The sequence below is a fragment of the Serinus canaria genome, chromosome 1 (assembly GCF_022539315.1).
Source record: "Serinus canaria isolate serCan28SL12 chromosome 1, serCan2020, whole genome shotgun sequence".
In the NCBI taxonomy this organism is placed as follows: domain Eukaryota; kingdom Metazoa; phylum Chordata; class Aves; order Passeriformes; family Fringillidae; genus Serinus; species Serinus canaria.
This window is the reverse complement of record NC_066313.1, coordinates 109,056,889-109,082,456: the sequence shown is the minus strand read 5'-3', so window position 1 is coordinate 109,082,456 and position 25,568 is coordinate 109,056,889. Positions and strand designations below refer to the sequence as shown.

Genomic DNA, 25,568 nt, shown 5'->3' with positions numbered 1-25,568 from the left:
AGGGAGGGGAATTGAATCCAGTTAGAGGCCATGTTGCCTTTTATTTGCTTGAAAAGCATGTCCAGACATCAAGGTTAAGGTCACAACAGTGTTGTCATGTTCCCAACTGTTCAGTTCCTGGGACTTTAAAATAAAATCCACCAAGGTGAAAGAAGAACCTTGGAGGAGCATGGGTGCTGAGCTTAATTTGAACTTGGTCAGGTTGAGGTAACCCACCATTCTGTGTACCACTAATCCAAAATTACTTTCCTTTCTGGTGAGGAAGGAACAGAAACCTTTATTAACTATTGAAATAAGAGATTTATTCTATAAAGAATAAATCCTGTGTTTACGTGAGCTGTGAGACAACAGAAGAGTAGCACCTGCAGGCAGAAGGAACAACCTGTCACAGCACGTAGCTTCATCTTGTAGCCAGGTATTGGAATGAAGGGCTTATCACAGGGAAGGTACAGGCACAGGGAAAGCCTGATGGCTGGCACCAGGCACCCAAAAGGGTTTTAATCTGTGTGAAGGAGTTGCCTTCACGACAAAAAGGGAGAGGCGTGAGTCTGGCTGGAAAACGTGACTGGAAAAGCTTTGTTTGCTCAGTCCTCCCTCCCAGCAAATTGCCTGAAAGAGGATCATGCACAGTGGTGCATCATTCCTGTTATCTCTCAGTGTGACTCACTGAGCCATACATAGCAGCACTTCTTTTGAGGAGATTTCTTACTCAGAGCAAGCTGCAGGAGGAAACAAAGGCTCGGCTGTCAGACTGTTAATGTCACTTTTGCATTAGAATTCCTTGCGTGACACATGAAAATGTCTAAAAATGGCTTGACTAGCAGTGCCTGTCTGTATTAAACAGGTATTGTCAGGTTAAAAACGCTCATTAGTTTTCTCCTGATTGGATGCTCTTATTTTCATGTTATTTATATATTTTTGGGCAACAAGAATATTTGTTGATTGCACTAGGAAATTATTGGGTATTTCAGTATTTAGATTGCTGGTAATGCAATGTAGCAGGTGGCTTTCAGAGCATGCTTTAGGCTCTTTTTATTCTGTGTTTGTTTGTCCCTTGTATTGCCTAATCATACCCCAAATTAACTCTCTGTGACTTCTTTCTATTCTCTTTTAGTTGTAAAGGAACTGGTTGTGACATCCAAGTATGGCTTGTAGTATTGATCCCTTTTAAGATCCCTCTGTCCTTCTTTTAGAAAAAGTGGTTTTTTGGAATGCCAACAGCATCATCCCTCCATATTGTGCATTAATTTAGCACCTTATACTTCTTTTCTTGCCAAGAAATGCCAGCCAAGGCTTTCTTCAAGGTTTCAGTGCTTGCTGCTGGAGCAGCCTGTCTGGCCTTATCCCCAGATGAACTCCAGCCTGAGCATCTTGAGCTGTGTTTTTCTGGTGCTGTTGCCAGTGGCACTTTTGTTCCCTGTTTGTTGCTGTAGTGGAGCACTGGGCTGTTTGTGTTGCACGTTTGTTGACTCAGCTCCCAAGATTTTTAAGTATGCAGTGGCAATCCAGGAGTTCTTCCCTGTGTTTTGTGATGTGGGTAATGTATTAACAAAGTTGTGTTAGTAAAAGAAATATTCCTGTGTTCTGTTACAGGTTTTGGGATTTGAAGTTGATACGGTGAACTCTGTCCAGTTTTCAAACCACACAGGTAAAATTTTACAGATCAATTCCACAGTCCCTGAACTCACTGAGCATGGGGCTCATCTCAGCCCACGGTACTGGAGAGGACATTGGTCTTATGTAAAGACATAAGAGTCTTTGGGAGACACAAACCAGTTAAAGAGGACATCTGTCTTGTGTTTTCACAATATAGGATGGAAATGTAATTTTCATGTTTTGATTCAAGTCTCTCAGAAGCCTGAATATCAGAGTTGGGTGGATGTGCTAATGTCCATTTCTGCCCTTCAGAGTCAGTTTCTTTTGTTGGGCAGTGATCTAATTAAGTGAGATGGTGAAATAACACAAATACAGCCTTTTACACAGCCAGGCATGTGAACAAAGGTGTTTCTTCCAAATGGTTTTCTGTGAATTATGGCTCTATGAGAGTCATAGTCACATTATCAAATCAAACATCAGGAAAATGCAGAAGTAGATGCAATGTTTCCTCACTATGTGCCCATTCAGGAACTATCAAGTATCCAAAATCTCATTTTGGTGGGAAGAAAGGCCTTAATACCTTTGAGTGTATTTTTATTTAAGCTCTAAGCCTGAATGCAATGCACTCACCTAATATGATCAGACTTCCTAATACTCACAGTGCAGAGGACTTGATTTTTTAAAAGAAAGCTGAAATTTATGTTTATTTTAGTAATACCTTTCACCCATAAAGGAGCTCCAAGTGACTTGCTATTTTGGGATCCCTGGAGACTCATGTGCTCTCTTGGTGGTGGCAGGTTGTTTGAGAGGAGAACTACTCTAGATAGAGAAAATCTATAGGTGTCTTCAGAAAATCATCTGGGAGCAAATTCTGGCTTGGAAAAGAGCAAAAGTTGTTTCTGACAAAGAAAAAAGAAGGCAAAAGTTGAGGTACTTTTTTAGTATCTCTACAGGTGCAGCTCTATTAATAAACTACTAATTTTGAACAGAGATCAGACTCTGTTCGTGCAGCTTTCAGAAGGCTGTAAGATGACTATCATGGAGGGAATTTAGTTTCACCTTGGGAGGAAGAAAATTAATGTTTCAAAGCTGGCTTTAAAGCCATCTCTGCTTGTTGAGGAAGGGCACAAAAAAGGTAATAATTACACAAGGGAATGAGGCCTTTCCTGGCTTAGGCAAAAATCTACTTATTTTGCTCGTACCCTTTGGCATAGTACAAAGGTTCACTTGTGTTTTTCAAAGATACTCGGGTGTGACTTCTGTTTATTTAAATTATTTATTTAGTTTTGGAGTTTGGGATTTTCTGTTGTTTAGTTTCAATAGCTGGGTAAAACTGTTGTAATCTTCCAGAAATTAAGCAATTTTTTCATGTCAAATTATTCAGTGCTTGAAATGCATGAGCACGTGTTGTTTGTTGGCTTTCTGTTTCAAGATTAAATCCGCTTTATAGGGCACTGCAAGAGCTTAATAGAGGTTTTATAGACCATAAACTGAATGTGTCTGAAGGTGGGAAATTACATTATCAGTAGGGTGACCAGTTTTTTAAAACAAAAAAGATTTTAAATTTGTTTTTAATGATATCACACCAAGGAAAGGTTATCAGTGTTTCATTCAAGGTTTGGCAGACAGTGGAAGGAACATTAAATTTGTGGTTCCTCCTCTCACGTGAAGACCGAAATGAGCATCCTAAACCCAAAACCCCAAAATTATCTCACATATCACAAGTCTTTAAAAATACTGGAACTACTCCTGATGTTTAGGAGTCACTTTTTTGTTTTGTTTTGTTTTTCTGTTTTTTTTTGTTTTGTTTTGTTTTTTTGTCTTTTGGGGGTTTTTTTGTTTGTTTATGGGTTTTTTGATTGTTTTTTTTTGTTGTTGTTGTTTTTTGGTGGGGTTCTTTTGTTAGTTTTTTTTACTGAATCTGTTAAAAAATCCTGAAGTTTGCCACACAACCTCATGGTTTTGGGAAGCAGAGCTTGTGTCTGGCACTGTCCTGCAATACACAGGCATTGTGTGCTGGGTGAATGGGTGAATTGGTTTTCCTATAAAAACAAAAGTTTACAAGAACCATTTCTGTCATCATCATTAAAGCTGGAAGACAAGCTCCTCCTTCAAACTCTGGCTGTGAACTTTAGTTTCTGGAAGAATGCCAGAGGAGCACAGGTAGAAGAATGTGTGGGGTTTGGACATGGTATGCTTTCTTTCCTTCTTCCCCTGTTTTTAAATTTGGAATTAGCAGCAAACAAAATGCAGAGAGAATTTATGACTAACAGACTTTGGTGAATCATTATTGCTCTTTTTTTGCCCTGTCTACAAATTAGTAAGATACCACAGGCCTTTTTCTGCTGACTCCTGCTCAGAAAATGCAGCTTTCTTTAGTCTCTGATAATCCTGAAATTTGGAAATGTGCTTTGAATCAGTGCCCCTGGGAGAAGAGTTTGTCATGTTGCTTCGTGAGGAACTTCAGTGATTAGAGTGACTCACACTTGAGTGGCATCATGCTGCACATAGAAAATAAAAGAAGCTGTCATGCAGCCTATTAAGACTGTGCTATTTACGCTATATTAATACACTCTTTGCAGAAGCATCTCCTCCTATGATGTGCAAAAATAAAAAGCTAGATTTATTTTTAATTGTATAACTGATATTTTTTGGGGTGCCTTTTTAATTCTTCAGTGATTTCCAGTTCTGTTTCTCATGGGTAGGTTCATTTTAAGCAATAATGTGCTTACTCTGCCATCCAAATCCTACCTTTGAAACAGCTCTGGAACAAATAGCCTGGGGTTTTTTTGTTACTTTTCCTTTTATTCTTGAGCATGTTTGACTTCCACTTGGTGGGTGTGTAGTAGGTGGCTGGGTTGGCTGGTTGGTCTAACACATGAGAAATTACAATTATATCTTGATGTGATTGTGCCCAGTCTGCCTACCCAGGTGATTCATTCACCCCTGTGTGTGCAGGGCAGAAAGAAAAGATCTCCACTTGTGCCTGCCACTGATAACATTTTACTCCCACTCTGTGACCAGCTATAAAAAATCCAGTGGGGAATTTGGTACTTAATTTCTGGTCTTTTTGACGATCTCCTGGTGGCTACAGATGAGTCATGTGTTCAGAGCAGGTTGTCTGCTGGAGTGTGCAATGTGAATTTTGTGACACAGCTGGGCCCAGATTGCCTGTCCATCATGAGCCTTAAACACTTCAACTTTCTTCCTTTTCCCATGTGAAATTCTTTGTTACTGGAGTCACTTGGAATAGTTTTGCAGGGAGCACCACAGGAAGAGCTCAAACCTCAGAACAGAATGTTCTGGGTTGGAAAACAAAGGAATCTTACATGCTTTGCTATACTAAAATGGTAGCTTGTTTTTCTGTTGCTGTGTTGGTCAGTTGGGGTTTTTTTTTTCCCCTTCTGATATGCCTGGTAGTTTAATTTTCTTTCATCCTTGTTTTTGAAAGTAATTAAAAGGATTATAAATACACTCCAAAGAAAAAAAAAAAAGGCAGAGGAAGGTAAGTATGTAAATTCATCTTGGGGGAAGTATTAGCTGTTTCTCTTGGTTGTGGTTTTTGTTACTTTATTTTATTTTTCATATGAATGAACGAGGACATTTCCTTGGAGACTGATGAATATGTTCATCATTTTAGTGACATGAGGTGTTATATCTTACTTGTTTGTCATTGCCTTATCTGCTAAAAGCAAACAGATAGCATGTAATTGCAATAAAAGATAATGACCCAGGCAGAAGGGGTGTAAGGTTATTTAAGTGTTTATGTTCATCTGTGTGTTTAAAATTATTACAGTTGTGGGAGATGAATGCAGTCTGAGCCAAGTGGGGTTTTCAAGAGCTGTGTCATGGTTGGCAGTGTTCTCTCTGCTCTCTTAGACCAGCACTGAGGGGAATGGTTTGGTGCTTTTGTACCCCACCCAAGGAAGACTCAGCTTTCTTCCTTTCTGCCCTTCCCCTTTCAAGATAGTTCCTCTTCCTGGGACCCCATCCTCCAGTCCATGAAAACCTTTTTAAACATGAGTAACTGGCTTTTTCCTCTGTCTTTGTGCTTTTTGGTGTTACATTCTGCCAGGAAAGTAGGATAAATGCAGGGTCATGGGATTTGCCCCTTCTGTTTGTCCTGTTACATGAAATTACCCTGGGGAAAGGGCATGGGGGGGGTTTTCATCTTGCTGCCAGTTTTGATTTGGTTTTGTGAACATAATTCAGTTCCTAGTGACATCACAGTTCTCTGCAGCTCCAGTGAAGGCATTCCCTTTTATTTTTAATGTCTCAATAGCTGGGGCTTCCCTGAGAGCTTCCCTAGGGCTTTGTTTTTAACTCTGGCTCTTGAGTAGTTAGACTTCAGGTTGTGTTACACATTCCCAGATAATTAAAAGGATCCTCAAGTTACCTGTGGAAGTCATTGCTGCAGAGCTCAGACAATGTCCCTGCCCCATGTGGGTGACATCAGCTCCAGAGGTAAGCTGGGCTGCTGCCTGAAGTTGAGTTTTTGTATTTATTTCTCTCCCTCAGTGGAGGATCAGTGTAACATGAACCCTGATGTGCACTGACCATTTAAGACAGCTTGACATGGGAAGGTGAACTTTTAGTTAAGTAGTGAATTTACAGGGTCTTTGTAGGAATGGCTCATGAAAGTATCCAGGTTGCCTGGGCAATCTGTCATAGTTATTTTTATGGCAATATGTAAGATAAATGTTAGTATTTTTTGTCTTGATTCTAGGTGTAAAGTGCCCCCAGTTTCCTTGGTGGCCCCAATGGAAGCACTCTGTTGTGTCCCTTTACTGGATTTTCAGTGCTACAGAGGCTGGGGGAGAGGAGAGGACAGATTATTTCTGTGTGATGCTGCAGATGTGACACAACAAATATCTACATTTGTGTTAAATGAACCAAACCCTGGATTTACATGCACTCAGGGGTTCTTCACAACAGAAATCCCTTACTTTGTCCCTTTCTTCACAGGGACTTTGTGAGCAGCATTTTCCTGGGTGGCTGATGTGAGTCAGGCCCCAGCCAGCTGGCAGCAAGTTGTGTTTTAGAGGCATGGCCTTTGGGAGCTGAGGAGAGCAAAGTGATCCATCTGCTCACCATACCGTGGGTCTGTTTGCATTCACAAGAAGGAAATCTGAAAAATGTGCTTATCCCAGGCTCCAGACACCTTTTGGCAATCACTCTAATAAGTCACTTTAGAGTGATAATCAAAGCCAACAGTTTTCATCACAGAATTTTTTAACTGCAAGAGCAGAAGTTAAAACAAACAAAATACCATTGTCTTTACACAGGGGAGGTAAGGGAGAGGATACCTCACTTAAGCTTCCACTTTTCCTAATTCCAGTTAATAAAAATATAAGCTTTTTAACAAACACTGAATTTATGGAGATTGAAAGAGTTAAATTGTGGATGCCTCATCCAATATCCCAGAGGAAGCCCCATTTTTACATACAGAGGAGTGTTTGGTGCTACCTAGATGGGCAGGCTTTGAGGACAAGGTGCAAGGTGCATTTACATTTTTCAACAAATGTTTAAATTCTGTTAAGGGAGATATTTTTTATTTTCCTTGGAATTAATTGGCTGCCATGGACCTTGGTCCACTGTTTACTGGAATCAGTTGAGTTTATCCCAAGTAACTTCTCTCAGCTTCTCTCAGCTGAGCATATGTGCTTGTAATTCTTAGAGATCATTCAAGGATATATGGAGTATATGGATATTATTTATCTGTTTGTAGTGTCTTTCTGCTACTCCTTTCTTCCTCCAGGATCCTCAGCACTGAAGCTGTGCTATTTTCAGATGAAAGTCTGTCAGGTGGCACTCTACATTTACAGACCACCCATGGCAGTGTTCTGCTGTGGTCACTCTGTTTGTGACATGCAGGTCCCACTGGATGCTTTATCTGATGGCTGCAGACAGATTTATAAGCCTGTTAAGATTGTCATCTAACTGTCAATATTTCCTTTATATATATATATATAAAATATATATATAGTATAAGATAACAAAAATAGATGATGCTGACACCCTCCTCCAGTGAAATCTGAAACATATGTTTTTCCTCCTCCACACAGGAAAGGGATAACTTGCAGAAGCTCCATGGGAAACCTTGCAGGAGCTTGTGTGTGCTCAGCTTGATTTGCTGTTAAATAGACACTCTCAGACTGCAATGTAGTCACTCCAGTTCCTTTGGGAGGCAGAGCTGCTAAGGAGAAGTTGAGCACACAACCTGTTCTGCTGACAGCAGCTTTCATTCAGCACCAGCATTTCACAGGAGGGGGGGGTGAAAATGCTTCCTGTGCTGGTCCTGGATGTGGTCCCTCCATGTGTGTGATCTGAAACAGAAGATCCATCTCTTGAGAGATGCCTGGTGTTTGCTTTGCAGGCTATGCCCACTGGAAGGGTCAGGTGTTGAATTCAGATGAGCTGCATGAACTTTACGAAGGGCTGAAGCTGAACAAGGTCAACCGGTACGATTATGTGCTCACAGGTAAGAAAAGCTTGTTCCCTGCAGCTCCCAGCAGATGGAAACAGGGCTGAAGAAATGGAGAACATATCCCTCCTTGTTGCAAGCCAGGCAATTAAAATTTCAGCTGTGTATTGTAGTCTGAAATGGCTCGTGCAGAGTTCTCCAGCTGGGAGGCTGTAGCTGGGTAGGTAAATTGATCCCCTGGTATCATTTCAGACTTGTACAGGCCAGGCATGTACAGGCTCACTTCATATTTTGGGAGTGCCTCCACTGGAACAATGGATCAGGAATGTCAGAGGATTATTTTTAAATTTATTAGGAAGACATGAGTTTAACCCTTTCTCCTAAATCTGCAGTATTAGCACTCTGTGGTACTGCAGTATGATTTAATAAACAGTTATCTTGATTTTTTTTCTGTCCTTGATTTTTTTACTTGATCTTTAAGGCTTACTGCTTTGGACAGTGAGCAAAGTATGAGTAGAGTTGGGTCTTTGCTTTAACTGTCATATATCTTGATTTTTTGCTCTTGTTACTGTGTAGGTCATCTGAGTGAATACAGTTTTGCAGTATTTTCCTCTGCTTGCACTGTTTATAAATACAAGCAAAGAGAACTTCTTGTAGAACACTTCATAGAAAGGAGAAATTCTACAAGAAGTTCTTAATAAAAATTTCTTCTCACTCAATTCCTGCTTCTCAAAAGTAGGTTACTGATCAGATTTCACCTCAGTAAGAGCTGTGCATCTGGTTTGCATAGCAGTATCAATTTCTTACAGCAGTGAACAGGGACTTTTTAAAGGTAAGCAGAAATACATTACCAGATTAGATTGATTTCATGGCTACCACATGTAGGAATGTTCTTTATACACAGGGAAAACTGGAAATTTTAAGCGCATGGGTTATAACTCCAAAGAATTGTTCTGGCTTAAAGGGTGTGGCATGTCCAAAGAGTTACTGTGAGGGTTTTTTCAAGAAATATCCCCAAAATAAGGGAGACTGAATAGCAAATAGGTTGAACTAAGGTTAAGAAATTAATTTTAGCATAAATGTGTTGTTTGTTTTTGAGAAATAGATAAACACCTTTTCTGTCCTGGAAGGAACTCACACAGAGGACGTTTGTAGGAAAAGCACACTGTAATGTAGGAATTTTCAGGAGATGTTAGTGTGCAAAATTTATAAATAATATTTGAGTATTCTTCTAGCAGAAATGTTCCTTTTTTATTTCACTTCCAACTCTTGGAAAAGACCTCTACTCCTTTCTTATGACTGGCAAAATGGATGTAAGAGATTAAAAATGATAGAAGGAAAATAAAAATCTTCAGCAAAAAGGAAATTGGGAGAAAAAGGGATTATTTATTAATAAAAGTCTTTAAAATAGGATTTTTGTGTGTTGTTCAAGTTTGTTTTAAAATATCATTTGCTGCAGCCATTTTCAGTGTGAACAAAAAGAAGGCATGGGTAGAAAGAGCAGTAATTTCTGAACATCTAGTAACACTTTTTGTGTTTTAGTCTTCAGCTGCACTGTGGCTGAACTTAAAACTCTTTTTTTTTTTCATTCAGGGCCAAAAGTCAGATTTTTCTCTTCAAACAGACATTCACTATAGTGCACAACTACTTTGTACCTCAAACAAGCTGGATATGATTATTTAAACACTGAAAAGCAATTTATCAGCAGGTGGGGTTTGACTGTTAATTGTCTGATGATTGTAGATATCTCAGCTGAGATTAAAATTATTATCTTTAGGCCAGTTATACAAAGTAACACTCCATGGACTTGTTGTGACTGTTAGCTATTTGTAGATCTTCTTGTATTTGTTTCATTTACAGGAAGACCCTCAAGGTAAGAGATAAATTTCAGTTCAGTGTAACTGTTTTAAACACCTCTGTCAGTGATGTACAGTATTATTTTCAGTATTATTATTTACTCAGCATTATTATTATTAAACTCAGTATTATTTTCCAGACAGTCTGCCATCACAGGTCATTTTAAACAAATCTTTTCTTGACTCTTTTGACTGATTATCAGCATTTCATGGATGAAATCCAGCATTTTGGCAAAAAAAAAATTTCCATTTCTCTGTAGCACCCAAGAATTGATCAATTTTTCAAGTGTAAAAAAAAAAAAAATCTCCAAAATCTACTTTCTAAATGTTCTTTAAAATATTTTATTAGAGTGGATACTTCCAAGGACATTTGAAATATGCTACTTGGCTAAAAATAATAGTATTAAATCAGAAAATCACAAAATATGCTGAGTTGGAAGGGACCCACAAATACTGAGTCCAGCTCCTGGCCCTACCCATCCCCAAAAAATGAACTACAATGAATTAAAATCAAATTGATAACTCATAAATGTTGTTAATAAAGTTAATACATAGATATATAAATTAAGTAACATCTACAAAATTTAAAAGCTAGTGATTAAATAAGAATATTGTGGTGCTAGCATTGTGCCTGGGGACATGAAATACAGTAAAACTTATTTCCAGCTTATTTCACTGCTAAGCCTGAAAAACAGGAACTTCATTGGTATTTTGGAGATTGCTCTAAAATTATCAAGGTTAAATCTCTATTGCATTAATGTGTTGCACTCTGTCAGCATGAACACTATTAATAATAAAAAATTGCCTCAAGACAGAGTATAAGAAAAGTATATGGAATTTTAAAAAATTTCTGTTTACTGCATGAAAAATAATACTGATCAAATAATTGGTTTTATTAAAGGGAATGTTCTTTCCTTCTAGCCTGACCTTTGTTCATATATGTTCAAGCATTTTGAAGTTATATGAGCCTTTCCTATATAACATTCTTAGTAAATGGATTTTTAAGGTTATACTTGTAGTTGTGCAAGCACTGTATGAATTTATATTCCAACCTGTTATTCCTGAGTCAACTACTGAAATACCTCTGTTCTGAAAATGCATTTATTCAAAGAATGAGGAGTATGCAGCATTCCTATCTAAAACTAAAAACAGCAAAAGTGTTCTTGAAATTGGACTTCAAAAATGTCTTTTTTTTTTTTTTCCTGAAAGGGTATACAAGAGACACATCATTTCTTGCAATGGTGGTGGATATTGTCCAGGAGTTGAAGCAACAGAATTCTAACCTCGTGTATGGTAAGGATGTGCATTATAATCCCTCCTGCTCCCTCATTGAGGATGCTGATCATTTTCACATTTTAGGGTGGAAACACTGTTCTGATGTTACACAACACTTCTGGTCTGTCTAGAGCCAGCTGGGCCTCCAGTGATGTTTCATTTCAGCTTTAGGTGGTCAGGGAGTTGGGTTTTGATCTCTCTATTTTCTGCCTTTCAGTGTGGTTCTTGCATCATGCCATCCATAGGAGAGTGTGCCTTGAGGACTGGTTGTCTGTACCCAGGAAAAATTAAAAATCCCAGCCAGCTGCTGCTGCTGCTAATTCAGAGGCTGTGTGTCCTGGCAGATGAAGCCTCTTCTTGATTCCCAAGTCAGGCAGAGCAGGACAGGCTCTCCCATGGCACCCTGCCATGACTCCATGTCACATCCCAGAAATGTCCTGCTTTGCCTCATAAGTTTCATGATTCACCTTGAACTCCAGGGCTTTTTTAGCTCTGCTGCTTTCTAATATTCTCTAGGACTATCCAGGGAGCAGGAGGCTCCAGCAGCTGTTGTCACTAATATGTCACATCAGGCTCCAACCTGGGAGAAAAGATTTCTTCTCTTCTCTTCCCTCCTCTCCTGAGTGTTTTGGGAATTTTGAACATAACCAGGCTTGAATTTCAGCTGACAGGGCAAAGTCAGTGAGGATTTAGTGGGATAAAAAGCTGAGAATGATGGTTAGAGCTGTCATCTTCAGGCTCAGTAAACAGTGTGGCCAGGAAACATCTAGAATGATTGGCAGGATTTGCAGGGTACTGTACTGAGCAGTGATACCTGACTTAAAATTAACAAAACATAGGTCTTAATTAGCAAAATATAGCAGAGAAATCTTGTCTGGGTTTTGTTGCTTTTTAGCCTTCATTTACGCTATTGGACTGTCAAATTCTGCATAGCCTTGTGTGAAAGCTAAAGAGTCTTTTGGAATATGAACAGAAAGAGACATTTCACTGTGCAGAGCAGGAAGGAGGTGGTCAGGTGTGAGATCACAACGAGGCTTCTAAGATCCTGTATGCTTAATAAATAGATTATAACATAAAGAAAATATCTTAAAAATGTAAAACAAATTGCCCTCTTTTTACTCATAGAAACTTCCTGAAATACTGACATTGATTTGATATCTTTGGATTTGTGCTTCATTTTGATCTTGCTTAAAGATCTTTTAATACAATGAACAGTGTTCCTTTTTGAAGTGCAGTGCTGGGCTGTTTCCATCCTCACTGAGGACTCCTGGAATGTGTTGTTAGTACTGCTGGTGATCCAGAACCTGTGCCAAACATGTGTTAACATCATTACACCCAGTACTTTGGCAGGAATTGTCTTATTGTTTCATTCTAATACTTTATTTAATGCACACACAGCATTTTGGTGTGTACATTTGGAATATTTTTTTTCACACTGAAGTAAAAATAGGACTCTTTTCAGAGCTGTTAGTTTCTCCCATGTTTCTCCCCTCCATACAACCATTCCAGACAACTTTTCAAGGCACATGACCTACTCTTTCAAAATTGGCAGCCACCAGATACAAATTTCAGTGTGCTACAAGAGCTGTGAGAGGGTGTAAGCTTTGAGGTGCTCAATGCTGTTCTGTAGCCACCACTGTTACCTAAAATTTCTCCCTCCCACCAGGGTCTTTATAACTGTACCCTATTTCTAAACCTAAATTTTTTTCCAGTGTGTGATCCAGTGATGGGTGACAAGTGGAATGGAGAAGGCTCTATGGTGAGTACTCTTCTGCTTGGATTCTCTGTGTAGTGAATGTTTGTGATAAAAAGATGTTTAAAGATATATTATTTTTAAACAACAAAAAAAAAGTGCTTTACCTAAGTGTGGCTTTGGATCCCAGCATCAAGTAAGTTTGTACTTAAATTTCTTGGTTTTGAATGAGATTGGTATCTGGAAAGAATCACAGCTGCCCAACCCTGGGATTATTTCTGTCTCTTTCCTGAGACAACAGACCCTGTCCACAGGAAAATATCCCTCTGCTCCCCATCCCTGTCCCTCTGCTCCCCATCCCTGTCCCTCTGCTCCCCATCCCTGTCCCCATCCCATACTCCAGAGATGTATGCTGGCTGGTGGCCTGGCTGCCATTGACAGTCATCCTGGGAATTGACACAGCCCTGGAACCTAAATGAAGATGACTTATTTCATGTGGGATCTGACAGCTGTTGGGCACTGGGCTGGGATCAGTGACAGAAAGGTCCTATGTGCCAATACCAGGCTGCACACTGACAAAAAAACCCATTCATTTTTAATCAAAACTTTTTGAACAAAGCAGTTTGGATTGGAGGTAAGGACATGAGTGAGCTGGGACACTGCTTCCTAATGCTGCTGAGTCACCTGGGTGAGAGAGAACTTGAAAGTTCCTCACCCAGGCATCATTTCCCTTTGATGCTGCCAGTTTAGGTCCATCTGCTTAAAAATGGTGCTTCCCATCACCTCCAGGGAAGAAAGGGCTGTTGGTGACAGTGTCCCCCGCTGGAGAATGCTCTGCCACTGCCGTTTCAGAGCTTGGAGCTGTCAGGTCACTCAGTGGCAGCAGGAGTGGTGGTTGAGGGAAGGAGAGCTGCAGTGCCACATCTCAGACACTGCTGACAGCTTCTGACACTGTTTTTTTCTCCCCAGTATGTGCCCAAGGATCTCCTGCCAGTCTACAGGGACAAAGTTGTACCTGTTGCAGATATAATCACTCCTAACCAGTTTGAAGCTGAGTAAGTGCTTATTTCCTTTTCTAGCCAAATAAACTTATGGAAAAAAGCAGGGAACACTGATACCCCTTAATTTTATTTGTCTCAATTTAGTGCCTTATGTATGTATGTGTTGGGTTTTGAGTTTTAGCTGTTAGTTTTAAGTGGTGTTTTTCAGATTACCTCAATTACTGCTTGTTGAAAACAATAAAAAAATCCAGGAGTTATGTGAGGAAAAGATTCTTCTTGTTTTCTTCAGTGTCTCATTTTCATGATTATTTCTTATTATCACCAGAGGCCTCTTTCTAGGACAGGTTAAAAAAGTACCTTCCCCATCCTTACCCATTACTGTGAACATTTTTATTATGTGCCAGAATATCAGAACTGAAATAGTTTGGTTCAAATTCCCTCCCCACCCTAAAAAAATAGATTCAGAATTACCACCATGGCAACATCTCAGGGGAGCTAAGAATTTAAATGTCTCCTCCTGTCCTGTCTACACAGTTGTGACTCTTTGGTCAGGAGAAAATCTCTGGTGGTGCAGCACAGGCTGTGCCCTCAAGGGGAGGGAGCAGCTACATGGGAAAGGGAGAGAAAACACTTGTGAGGGAATTGTTGTGCTGCAGGGATCTGTGGAGAGGCAGGGTAGCACTGCTGTGAGTGCACTGTGTGTCTGTGCACGTAGCCTCAAACACTGAGGTCTGGTCCAGCAGACCGTGGAGCTACAGATGGGTTTGGCCTGTTTGGTGCAGTCCCAGCTTTCCTCCTCTGAAAGAGCAAACAGTCACTGCCTGGGGAATTGCTGCTCTCTTAAGGTTTCTGTTTCATTCTCAGGTTACTCACAGGCAGGAAGATTTACACAGAAAAAGATGCACTGGAGGTAAGTGGGCAGAGGGTGGGGTGTGTGACATCTCTCTCTGCAGTCCTGCCTGCAGTGCTGCACTTTGCCTTCAACCTTGGAGTCACTTTGGCCTCTGTCCTTGCCATGTGTTTATCATTAAAGCCTGTACACTTCAGGCACAAAAGATTTCCTGTTTTAGAGTCAGAATTCCAAAGAAGCTTCCCGAAAGTTTCTGTAATCCAGACAAAGGGATCACAGTGGTAGTGAGTACATCTCTCTGAACTTGCTTTCTGCAGTGAAGGAGGAGTGGCAGCAGCACACGTGGCACATACCCAGACACTGCCAGCTCTGTGGGTATTATTTGGTTGGGGTGAAAACCCCAGGGGAACCCCAGGCATTAGGAACCTGTCTGGGGCTCTGCTGTCCACATTCTGCAATGCTGAGTGTGAGGACAGCTTTTCCTCCTTCTCCCAGATAAATCCACAGCATTGACAGCTGCTGTCATTGCCCTACAGAGCTGATAGATGGCCTGCAAATAGATTGCATGGAGGTGTAATGATTTGCCCTTTCACACAAAGTGAAGAAAATAAAAACCTGTAGGGCTTGGTGGTGAAGGACAAAATAGAAATACATTTTATTGATGTCTTGAGAAGGTCTGAGCTCTTTGTTTTGTTGGCTACTCAAGTGCTTTCATAATGGACTGATGTAATTCCCTTCAGTTTGGCTTTGAACTTCAAAAGAACACAAAATCTTTAAACAAGCAGCAGCTGCAGTGGCACCCTGGAGAGTAGCTGGGGGTCTGTCAGCCTAAATGTTTGTTGGTTTTTTGCTGTAGCAACGTCAAACAACATGGGTTGGTCACCATCCCTTCACAGCAGGAAGCAGCTACAGAGATCTCATCTCTTTGAATTTCCACTCCCCCAGTTCCACATTACCCCACAGTGCTGGGTGAGGATGATGAGCTGTGCTTCATGCCAGTATCACAACCTGCAACTCACTTCTGTTCTCATCCTCACCAGTGGAGCCAGTTTAGAGAAGAACATAATTAGCTGAGCAGCCATTAGTTTTAAATTTGCATATTTCAGCTGCAAACCTGAGCTGCATGTGCTAAACAGTTTTGCCAATTAGTCTTCTGACTGATTAATGCCATAGCTCTGATTTGTGATGGGCTTTAAAAAAATCTCTCCCAAAGAGGTGGAATTATACTTAGAAATGGAAACATTTTTAAAGAAGTTCTTTGCAGGATATTATACTTTAATCTGTCTGTTTCCAGCTGCATGTCAGATGTGGGTCTGAGTAATAATCCCTGCTGGAATCTGTCCCCTTTTAAAGGTGGTAGGAATTCTGGCATTGATTTCCATGATTTCATGCTTGCTTTCCTTTCCTTAACAAGACCTATGATGACAGTAGTGTCTTCTAACATAAAATGATGTAATATTAATGTAGAAAGGACTAAGTCCTGCAACTAGAGACAGTGGAGATTAGGGTCTTGGTGAATTGTGACTGTGAAATGAAATTTAGTTTCATATTCCTGCACAAACTGATTGTGTCAGTGTGTGCTGGAGGATTTACTGCTTCTCCAAAACCCCACTGATGTCTGTGCAAAGAGGTCTGACAGCTGAAGAAACTTGGAGGATTAGACAAGAAAGAAAAGCAATAAAGTATTAAAAATTAGCAGAAATAAATCCTTATCATTCAGCTGCTCATGAGTCATAGCTAGCCTGAGAGGGTTTTTAGTTCAACTCTTCTGGGAGAATTAATATTTTATCCATGTTTTATACTAAACTCATTATTAAAGTCATTCTTTTTTCTGTGAAATCAAAATCACTTCTGTCTTTAACAACCAATTGTGATGTCAGGAGTAGAGTATTAATGAGTTTAAGTGAGGAACACACAGAGTGGAAATACATCTGCAAAGGTATATAATTTACAGCTGTAGTTTGGGGGTTGAAACAGAATGAGAAAAGAAGATTGAGATAGACACACTTGTGCCTCTGATTTAGCTTTTTTAATTTTTGGTAACTCTAAAAGCAGTAGCTAAATAAGATTTCATGACCTGGAGTTGCTGGCTTTCTGGAAAATGCTTCAAGATGCCAGATGAGGTGCATGTGTCTGTATATTTATTCTCTTATTCTTTTGATAATATGTTCTGAAAACATGATGCAGGCAAAAATTCTGATCACAGCTGAAACAGAGTATTTTTCCAGAGGAGCATCCAAAGATAACACAAACAGAAATGCTTGTATATTTTAACAAGTGTGTACATTTAAATGTGGATGTTTTGATTCCCCTAATTCAAGTGGATTATTTGAATAGAGACTGGGGTTTTTTTTCTCTTTACAAAAGATGCCAAAATAAGGTGTTTGTTAAAAATCCTCAGTACTATGAATGAAAGTTTAATCCACACATATTGCTGTCACTGATTCCTGTCTTTTTGCACACTGAAAGGTAATGGATATGCTCCATGCCATGGGACCAGAGACTGTGGTGATCACAAGCTCAGATCTACAGGCACCTCTAGGAAATGATTACCTGATTGCTCTGGGAAGCCACAGAAAAAGTAAGTGAAGAGCTCCTTGCTTACCTGTGCTCCCTTCTGACCTGTCTGTGCTTGCAGTTACTCCTTGAAGAAGGAGTTCCATCAGGCCCATCTGCATGCAAGGAGCACAGATTCCTAAGTGAGCCCCTTGTCCTGCAGTAATTAATATCAGGAGTGGTGAGACTGGGGCTGCTCCATGTGCTGAGTGTGAGCACAGCCCTGGCAGGACTCTGTCCCCACCCATGGGACCTGAATAAGGTCAGCAGGACAGGGGGGTGGTGGCAGACAGGTCCCAGAGACAGTCCAGAGTTAGGAAGGCAAGCCAGGTCTGAGATGAATCTGGAAAATTCAATAACTACCTCAGGACAGCAGGGCTGTACACAGGAATATCTGCACCATAGCTCAGGTGCCCAGGCCTGAGCTTCATGCAGCTCCTGGGCAGAGGAGGAGGATGTCCTAGGCAAGGTTTTTTGGGACTCTTACAGTAGTAAGGATGTAAAACAGGAATTTGGCATGTTTGAATGCTTTTCTGAAAAGTCACTCTGTCCTTCCTGTTAGCAGATTGTTCCTCCCTTGATAGGTTATAAAATACCCTCCTGCTTCTTCTCTGTGTCCCCTTTTGTGCTGTCACCAGGATTCACTGTGTGTTCACACAATGTTTCCACCTGAGAAGGGCACAGTTGTGAGAGATGAAAATGAAGGTGGTAGCTCCCTCCTCCCTCTTAAATGAAGTATGTACAGTATAGAAGTTGTAAATGCTGTTCCAAGCTGGCCAAGCTTTGGAAGGCTGTGCCTTTTAAAAGAGCTGGTTCAAAGTTTGCAATTCTCCTTTATGTTCCAAACAGCAAAGGAATTCAAATCTGATGATGATTTAAAAAAAAAAAATATTTCTTTTTCAATTCTAGTGATTGCTGTTGTATTAGTGGTTGGGTCTGTCACTTAACTGTGGATCTGTGTTGTAGCTAAAGCAGATGGTACCAGGATAACACAAAGAATTCGAGTGGAGTCTCCCAAAGTGGATGCTGTCTTTGTGGGAACAGGAGACTTGTTTGCTGCTATGCTTCTGGCATGGACACACAAGCACCCAAACAATTTAAAGGTGGGAAAGAAGTTACACATCTTTCTGCAAGTTTGGACCTTGTTTCTCTTGAGTTTTTTAAAAAACTTCTGATCTGTGACATTATTTAAATATTGTCCTCTGTTTTGGCTTTTTTTTTTTCCTCAGAGAAAAAGCCACAGGATTTTCCTTTGGCCAAAAGGGACATTATAAACAGTCATATTTCAGTTAGATTGATTTTGTAATTTTGCCAAATAAGATGTTGTTCTTTCTAGAGAGACTGCATCCATGTTTACAATTACATTTTTTATCCTCTCTTCATAATAAGCACTGAAAATAATTTCTCAGATCCATTTTTCTGTTTCTTTCCTTTAAGGACACAGAGTCCTTGATACAATTATGATTTCTAATACCTGTATAGGAAGAATTAAGTAAAAAAAAATTATCCCAAACTCTGCATTGCATAGCTGTCATTATGTTTGTTTTGTCAGTCATGTTTTCCTCTTAATAGCTGCTCTTAATAGCAGTATTTTTGAAATGATATTAAGTAAAATTAAGTAATATTAAAGTAGGTAGCTGAAATTTTACTAAACACTGAATATGTTGTTGCAGGTGGCATGTGAAAAGACTGTGTCAGCCATGCAGCACGTTCTGCAAAGGACCATTAAGAGTGCAAAAGGTAAATTAAATTCATCCAGACCCTGTTCCTGTGTTGTTTAAATTGGCATCAGAAGAAATATTCAAGGAGCTTTCTGGGTTTCCTGACTAAAGGCATCCCCTCACTGCAGAATCAGGCAGAGATTTTACAGAATGAGAGCTTGGTAGTTTTGTCTGCATGTTCCTGCTGTGTCCTCCAGGGCCATTTTTGACCAGAGCTGACTGCAGATGTCACTGTTTAGCTTGTGCTGGGTGACAGTCGTGCTGACTGTGCCTGAGTCAGCTCTGCAAACCCGGCAGAACTCGAGGAGATGCTGACTTTGGTGTGCCAAAGAGCTCCTGCTTCAGTGCAGCTCACCCACTGTCCCTCTGAGTGTGTGTTTAGCACTGACAGGGGTTTATCAACTCATCATAGCTTCTTGGCTGTGTTGACCCATGTGAGCAGTGATTTTTTTTTCCAGCTTCTCTCCCCTTGGAGTTCCCATCTTTCAGTTCTTAAGGAAATCTGTGGGTTCTCTGAGCATGTCTGTGTGACTTCCTAATTAACAGCAGAGCTGTCTTTCTTTCCTGGAGAGAGGTGTGGAACAGTGGTGATAAGAAATCAGTGCTGACCTGGATTTTCCACCTTGGAAATCTTTAGCAGGGAACAATAAGGGAGAATGGGGAAGGGAGGCAGGTAGAGAAAATCATGGGGTAACAGAACAATGTAACTTTGTAATGTAATACTGCTGTTTTTAATGACATTCTGATGTCATCTTTTTAGTGCAAGCTGGAGAAGGAAACAAACCAAACTCAGCCCAGCTGGAACTGAGAATGGTCCAAAGCAAAAAGGACATAGAGAACCCAGAGATCATAGTGAAAGCCACCGTGTTATAAAGGCTCCACGTCTCCAATAACGCACAATGTATCGATGTCCTCATTTCTTTCCTGTAAATTGTAATATTTGCCTTAGATCTGTGACAGAAACCTGACTTTCATGAAATAGTGCCCAGCATAGGCAGATATCCACTCTCAAACATATGTGCTGGCCTTGCTCAGTTTTAAAACCAGAACAGTTAGTGTGCATTGAAGCATATTCCCAGGTATCCCAATGTCTGTCAGATTCACTTAGTCAGTGTGATTACCCAGGGCAAGAGAGCAATGTTCCTGCCTTGCCAAAGACTGTAGATGTGAATTTGCTAATGGAATGCTTGACTGACTGGAAAATGTATTTCAAGATGGCATCTAGTGCCAATGGAGCTGGCTCCATGCTCCCTTTTCCTGGAGGTACCTGGTTACCTACCCTGGTATTCAGTATCTCAGCTGCTATGAAACTAAGCAGGGTTAAAGCTACACACACAGTTCTGCTCGTGTGTAGGAGTACTCTGAAGATGTTTGGCATGTTCAGTACTCTGAAGTGACCTTGAGGTGTCATTCATGTTGCTGATCTCTGCTCCTGTTTCTTGTCCATGAACAGCTGCACAGTTTCAGTTGTCACAGGTTCTGGCTGCTTATTTCTCATGTCCATGGGTGCCCACATGACTTTCCTCCAAAAGCTGCTCCAGAAACATCTTCATCAACAAGATCATGCCTTTATTCAGTGCCACTGGTTAGAAGGGTGGCCTCTGAGGCCAGGTTTGATTCTTTTTTAACTAAGGCTAAAAGAGAAAGCAGCTCTTACCCTGGAAGTTGGCTGCCTTGGTTTGTTCATTGTGGGTGGATGTACTTAGAAGCTACATGGGCACTTCACTTAACATTAGTGAGCACTGCTGGCAGCCTCAGCAATGAAACAGTGTGGCAAAAGTAGTATTTTTGATTTAGTAAGATCTGGCCAGTGACACGTGTTTACCAAATGCAGTGAAACAGAAAAACTAACTTGTTCATAAAGTCTCTGCAAGCAACACCAATTAAAGATTACAGAAATACATTGTTCTTTTTAATACACAATTCTGCTTGATAAGGCTTCAGAACAGGATTTTTAATCATTTCAGTGTCCTGTGGATCAGAGCCACATACTAAAGCAGCAGGGCAAGTCTGCTGGCAGGTATTGGACACTCACACTTGTGTAGGATTTCTGTATGGGATTCTTGCTTGTCCCAAGATAAAGTCTAGTGTGGTGTTAAATCCAAATCAAGTTGAGGAGCTTTACTTGTCTCAGACTACATAAGGGGATGGAAATTGCATTTCTGATTGATTTCCTCTCCTGCATTTGGCATCGAAAGTGAAAAAAAATAATTATGTTACTTGAGAATTTAAGGAAAAAAATCAGCAGGAATTTATCTACAAAATGGGACTCTACTGCCAGTTTTTAGTAACCACTGTAATGAAATAACTTTCTAGCAATAATAATTTTGGTGTTGTGCACAGCTGCTAAAATCAGCAGTCAGTAACAGAGATATGAGCTCGTGGCTGCTACCCAGCCTGTAAGATGTGACCTTCCTTGACAGTGTGTACAGGTGTCTGATGGGGAGCAGTGAAGAGGCAGCCAGGCTCTTCCCAGTGGTGCCCAAGGAAGTGATAAATAGACAGGAGCACAAATTGAAATACAGGAAAATCCATTTAAACATTAGAAAATGTAATTCACTGTGAAGGTGATCAAACACTGGCACAGGTTGCCCAGAGAGGTTGTGGAGTCTCTGTTCTTGGAGACACTCAGATGCTGACTGAACATGGCCCTGAGCATCCTGCTGTGCTTGGCCCTGCTTGCTCAGAGGTAGGAGCAGAAGATTTCCAGAGGTCCCTTCCCACCTCAGCCATTCCATGATTCTCTGAGCACATTAAACAACCCTTCTTTCAGCACTACAGTTTTAAACTTTGTTCTCCCTGCAACACAAACTTCCAGATGGGCTGGAAAATACTCATAACAATATCTTCCCCCTTTTTAGATAAGCTGCTGTTTGCTTGGGCAGCTGTGCCAGGAGGACAATTACCTCTTTTGAGATGCTTGCTTTCAGCAAAGACATTTAAATATTGTAGCTGGTGATATGTTTCAGCAGTTGAACATAAAAAGGATTTTAACTGTTTCTAACATTGATTAACCAAGTGCTGCATGCCATTTTCCAAGCATAACTGTGAGTTTATTAATCTTTTTAAATTAGAGTATTTCATGTGGAAGTGTATAATCCCTGCTATCCTCTTAGGAAGAAGGGATCAACATCCTGAACTTCCCTGCCTGTACAGACAATGGTCAGTGCCCTTTTAGTAAGTGTGAGACAGCACAATTTATTTTGCCGTTAGAATAAACAGACTTCACAAAGGATTGAGAGAAAGGCAAGGGCTGTTTTCTCTGAAATAAAGAAGCTTGGGATTTGGGAAGCTTGGAGCTACCTTGCAAACAAGATTTTAATTATAAACCACGATGAGCCGTGATCTTGACATGAAATACAAAGTGATATGTTTGTTGGAGCAGTTTGCACCTGTCAGGTGTGATCTTTTCCCACTTCTTCAGAGAATAGATCTGTTCAGTAATTCAAACCTTCCTTAGAATCTGTGACATACCCATGTTAAAAAAAAAAAAAAAAGAAAATACTCATACTAATGTGCTCAATTTGCAAAAGTTCTGTTTCACAGTAGCTGGATCCTGTAGCTGTTGGCTTCATCTGCTTGAGTCCCTGAGGGTTGCTCATGTGATACCTGTTTTAAACTCCCTCTGACCTGATCTAAATTAGGTCAGGTTTATATCTTCAGTGAAGAATTGGGCTTAACATCTCTTGCCAGGAACAACCATCAGAAATTATCTGTAAATATATTCTGTAGCTAATGTTTTGTAGCCACAGTAGGCTAACAGGTATTTTTGAATGTCAAGGTACAGATTTTTATTTGTTTAGAGTTACACAAAGCTCATGTGCAGAACAAAATTCAAAGATTCAGCACAGTCCTGTCTAATATTTCATTCCCCCCTCTCCTGCATATTATACCTGTATCTTTTCCTGAGTTCCTGCTGTCTGTCTTATGCAGTGTCTCAGTGTCAGACAGTGCCCACTGTTTGTTTAGGGGCTTGGAGGAGACTGACCAGCATTGTCTGACTCACTTGCAGACCTTTAGTTGAAGATAAAAGGTGAATCTAAAGTAGCTTAGGTCCTAATTGATGGCAGGAGAACAAGCACTTTAGCCCAGAGATGGAGTCAGAAATAATGGATAATCTTCCCTGGCCATCCTGGGAGCATGAAAGGTGTAACCCAGCAGTGCAGCCCTCACCTGCTGGGGACTGGTGGCTTCTCTGCCACCAGTGTGAGCTCAGAGGCACAGGAGGCTTCTCCTGCTGCAGCACATGGAGGTGTGGGAGAGGTGAATGCTTTGTGTCCACTCGACTGCCCTCACATTCTTTCTCCATTCTGGAGTTAATTTGTGTCAGCTCCCCTTTTCCTGGAGTGATTTGCAGTGCCTGTGGCCACTGCTCAAGTCCACCCACTCATTTTTGGAGCCACCTGTGCAGGAAAGACCAAAAGTTGTTTACAAACCATCTACTCTGGGCCTGGATAAGTCTCCACATGCTGAAAATTGAGATGTGCATAAAGACATTGTGCTAAAATCAGTTCTACTCACACTCAATTGAAACACTTCAGAAACCTGCAGTACGAATTGTTGATGTTTGTGTGCTGATTTTTATCTCAGATGGGGAGAAATCCATCATTCATGTGTTACACAAAAGAATTGGAGGACCAAGGTTTCCATCTACTCATACTGCCTTTTGAGTATCTTAACTGTGTCTTGATTGGATGGTGTTAATTTGTTGTCTGAGACTGTTATGGTGATTGTATTGATTAATTTTATTTTAAAATATGTGGCAAGGAAGATTGTAATAAAAGCATCTACCTTTATTATACTGTGCACACACAAATTGTTTAGATCCTATTTTTAAATATGTTAATCATTTCAGAATTAAACAGCACAAGAATGGTTTGATAGTCTTGCTGAATAAAGTGGATGTAATTAAATGTTTCCTTAGTTATGTCCTAGGATAGAGAAAGGGTAGTTAATGGAAGGGAGCACATTTGTGCCCTGTAATCATCTTACTGTAAGATGTGGATGTGGAAGTGAGTAACATCCTTGTTGTCTTAATTTATTTTTTTAAAGAGGTTTCATGGGAAGAAAACCTCTGGCATTCTGCACCACTCCCTTGCATTCCTCTTACTTGTATGTGCAGGACCTCGTTGTGCTGTGCTCTTTTTTCCTGCAGACAAGGTGAGAAGAGGGGCTTGGAGTAAGAACCATAACTCATTTTGAGATCTCTTCCTTGTGCAGTGTTTATCTGCACTCCACTCACTGAATTTTTACCTTCACCCTGTAGGGTAGAGCACACAGGGCTGTGGAGTGGGAAACAAATGTTCCTCCTGTGGGAACAGGAGCTTCTGCCAGCACTCAGCAGTGTCCCTGCCAGCCTGGTGGTTTGCAGGAGGAGGAGAGCAGGGATCCAGGTTAAGGAGAGCAGGAAGTGCTGTGTCATTCCACTTGTGTCCTGGAGAGGTTTGGTTTCTATTTATACTGGAGAAAAAAACACCTCTCCCAAGTAAAGGTTCTTGTCCAGATGAAAAATGCTTTTAAAAGCTGAGACATGTTACAAATTCTGGTCACTCTGGTATTAAAATATTTCTTCATAAAGGGAAGCACATCCCTTTTACATCCTCTTGCTGCTTTACTGGCTTATTGGCTGTAGTCATTGTAGAATGCCAGGATTAGATATCCAGAGAGCTGTTCTTGCTGAAAGCACATGTTCTTCATGTTCCTGGTAAGTGAGAGCCTGCTGAGCAGTTCTGTAGCTTTCTAAAACACCTCCATTAGAGACATTTGTCAGCCATGGAAACTGAGCTTTGAGATGTTCCATCACAGCCCAAAAATAGCTATTTCAAAGAAATGAAAACTCTTGAAAGTGCATTTTTGTCAATGAATGAGTAAACCAGTGAGTTTGTACATGCATGCAGGAGCAGATTTCATGTACATCCCCAAGGTTCAGTCAGCCACTGGAGGAGTGTGCCCTGAGCAAAGGGCTGCTGCTGTTAGGGCACTGCTTCAGGAGAGACCCAGCCAGTTCTCACCATTTCCCAGAAGGGAGGAATGTGGTGTGGCATTCAACAGCCATGGAAAACTCCCATCTGCTTCACCAGGAACCCAGTGCCAGGTGACAGCCCCAGTGCCACCAGTCTGGTGCTTTTGCTGCTCTGGCAGCAGAGGACCTCGAGGCAGGTGGATGCTCCTAAATGTGCACATTCCTGACTCAGTGCCTCCACAAATAATGGTAATAAATCCCCCAATGTGCAAAGCAGTGAATAAGGCAGCACATTATTCAGAGAGAGAAAACCAGCAATATGAGAAGGCTGTGCCATATGTTACCACTGAAATCACACTTACCTATTGCCCTCGTGGTTGCATTGCTGTTTAGAAAAAAAATCTGTGTGTAGAAGAGTGTAATTTATGTACTCTGTGTGTGTGTGTGTGTATGTTGAAGCTTTATTTGCAATGTGGTAGGGGTGGGAAACAGAATTTGGGGGGCTGGCTGAGTAGGCCTTCAGGATGTGAGCAGAAGGTCTTAAAGAATTATATTTTTATAGATTGTGCTCAAGCTTTGGGTCCCAGCCACACATAGCCTTTTCTTCCAGAGAAGCAAAATGGTTTGGAAAGAG

The 25,568-nt window shown here is 40.7% G+C and overlaps 1 protein-coding gene across 1 annotated transcript in view; it reads left to right on the top strand.

Moving 5' to 3' along the window:
* The window catches only part of PDXK (pyridoxal kinase), a 41,521-nt gene extending 17,636 nt beyond the window's left edge, over window positions 1-23,885 (top strand). The window contains exons 2-11 of the mRNA XM_030234290.2: window positions 1,594-1,648; window positions 7,973-8,077; window positions 11,086-11,169; window positions 12,864-12,910; window positions 13,814-13,899; window positions 14,710-14,755; window positions 17,165-17,276; window positions 18,218-18,354; window positions 18,925-18,991; window positions 19,733-23,885. Of these exons, the coding sequence (XP_030090150.1) occupies window positions 1,594-1,648; window positions 7,973-8,077; window positions 11,086-11,169; window positions 12,864-12,910; window positions 13,814-13,899; window positions 14,710-14,755; window positions 17,165-17,276; window positions 18,218-18,354; window positions 18,925-18,991; window positions 19,733-19,845 (852 nt within the window). The 3' untranslated portion in view covers window positions 19,846-23,885. The remainder of the gene's footprint in view (window positions 1-1,593; window positions 1,649-7,972; window positions 8,078-11,085; window positions 11,170-12,863; window positions 12,911-13,813; window positions 13,900-14,709; window positions 14,756-17,164; window positions 17,277-18,217; window positions 18,355-18,924; window positions 18,992-19,732) is intronic.
* The last annotated feature ends 1,683 nt before the right edge of the window (window positions 23,886-25,568 follow it).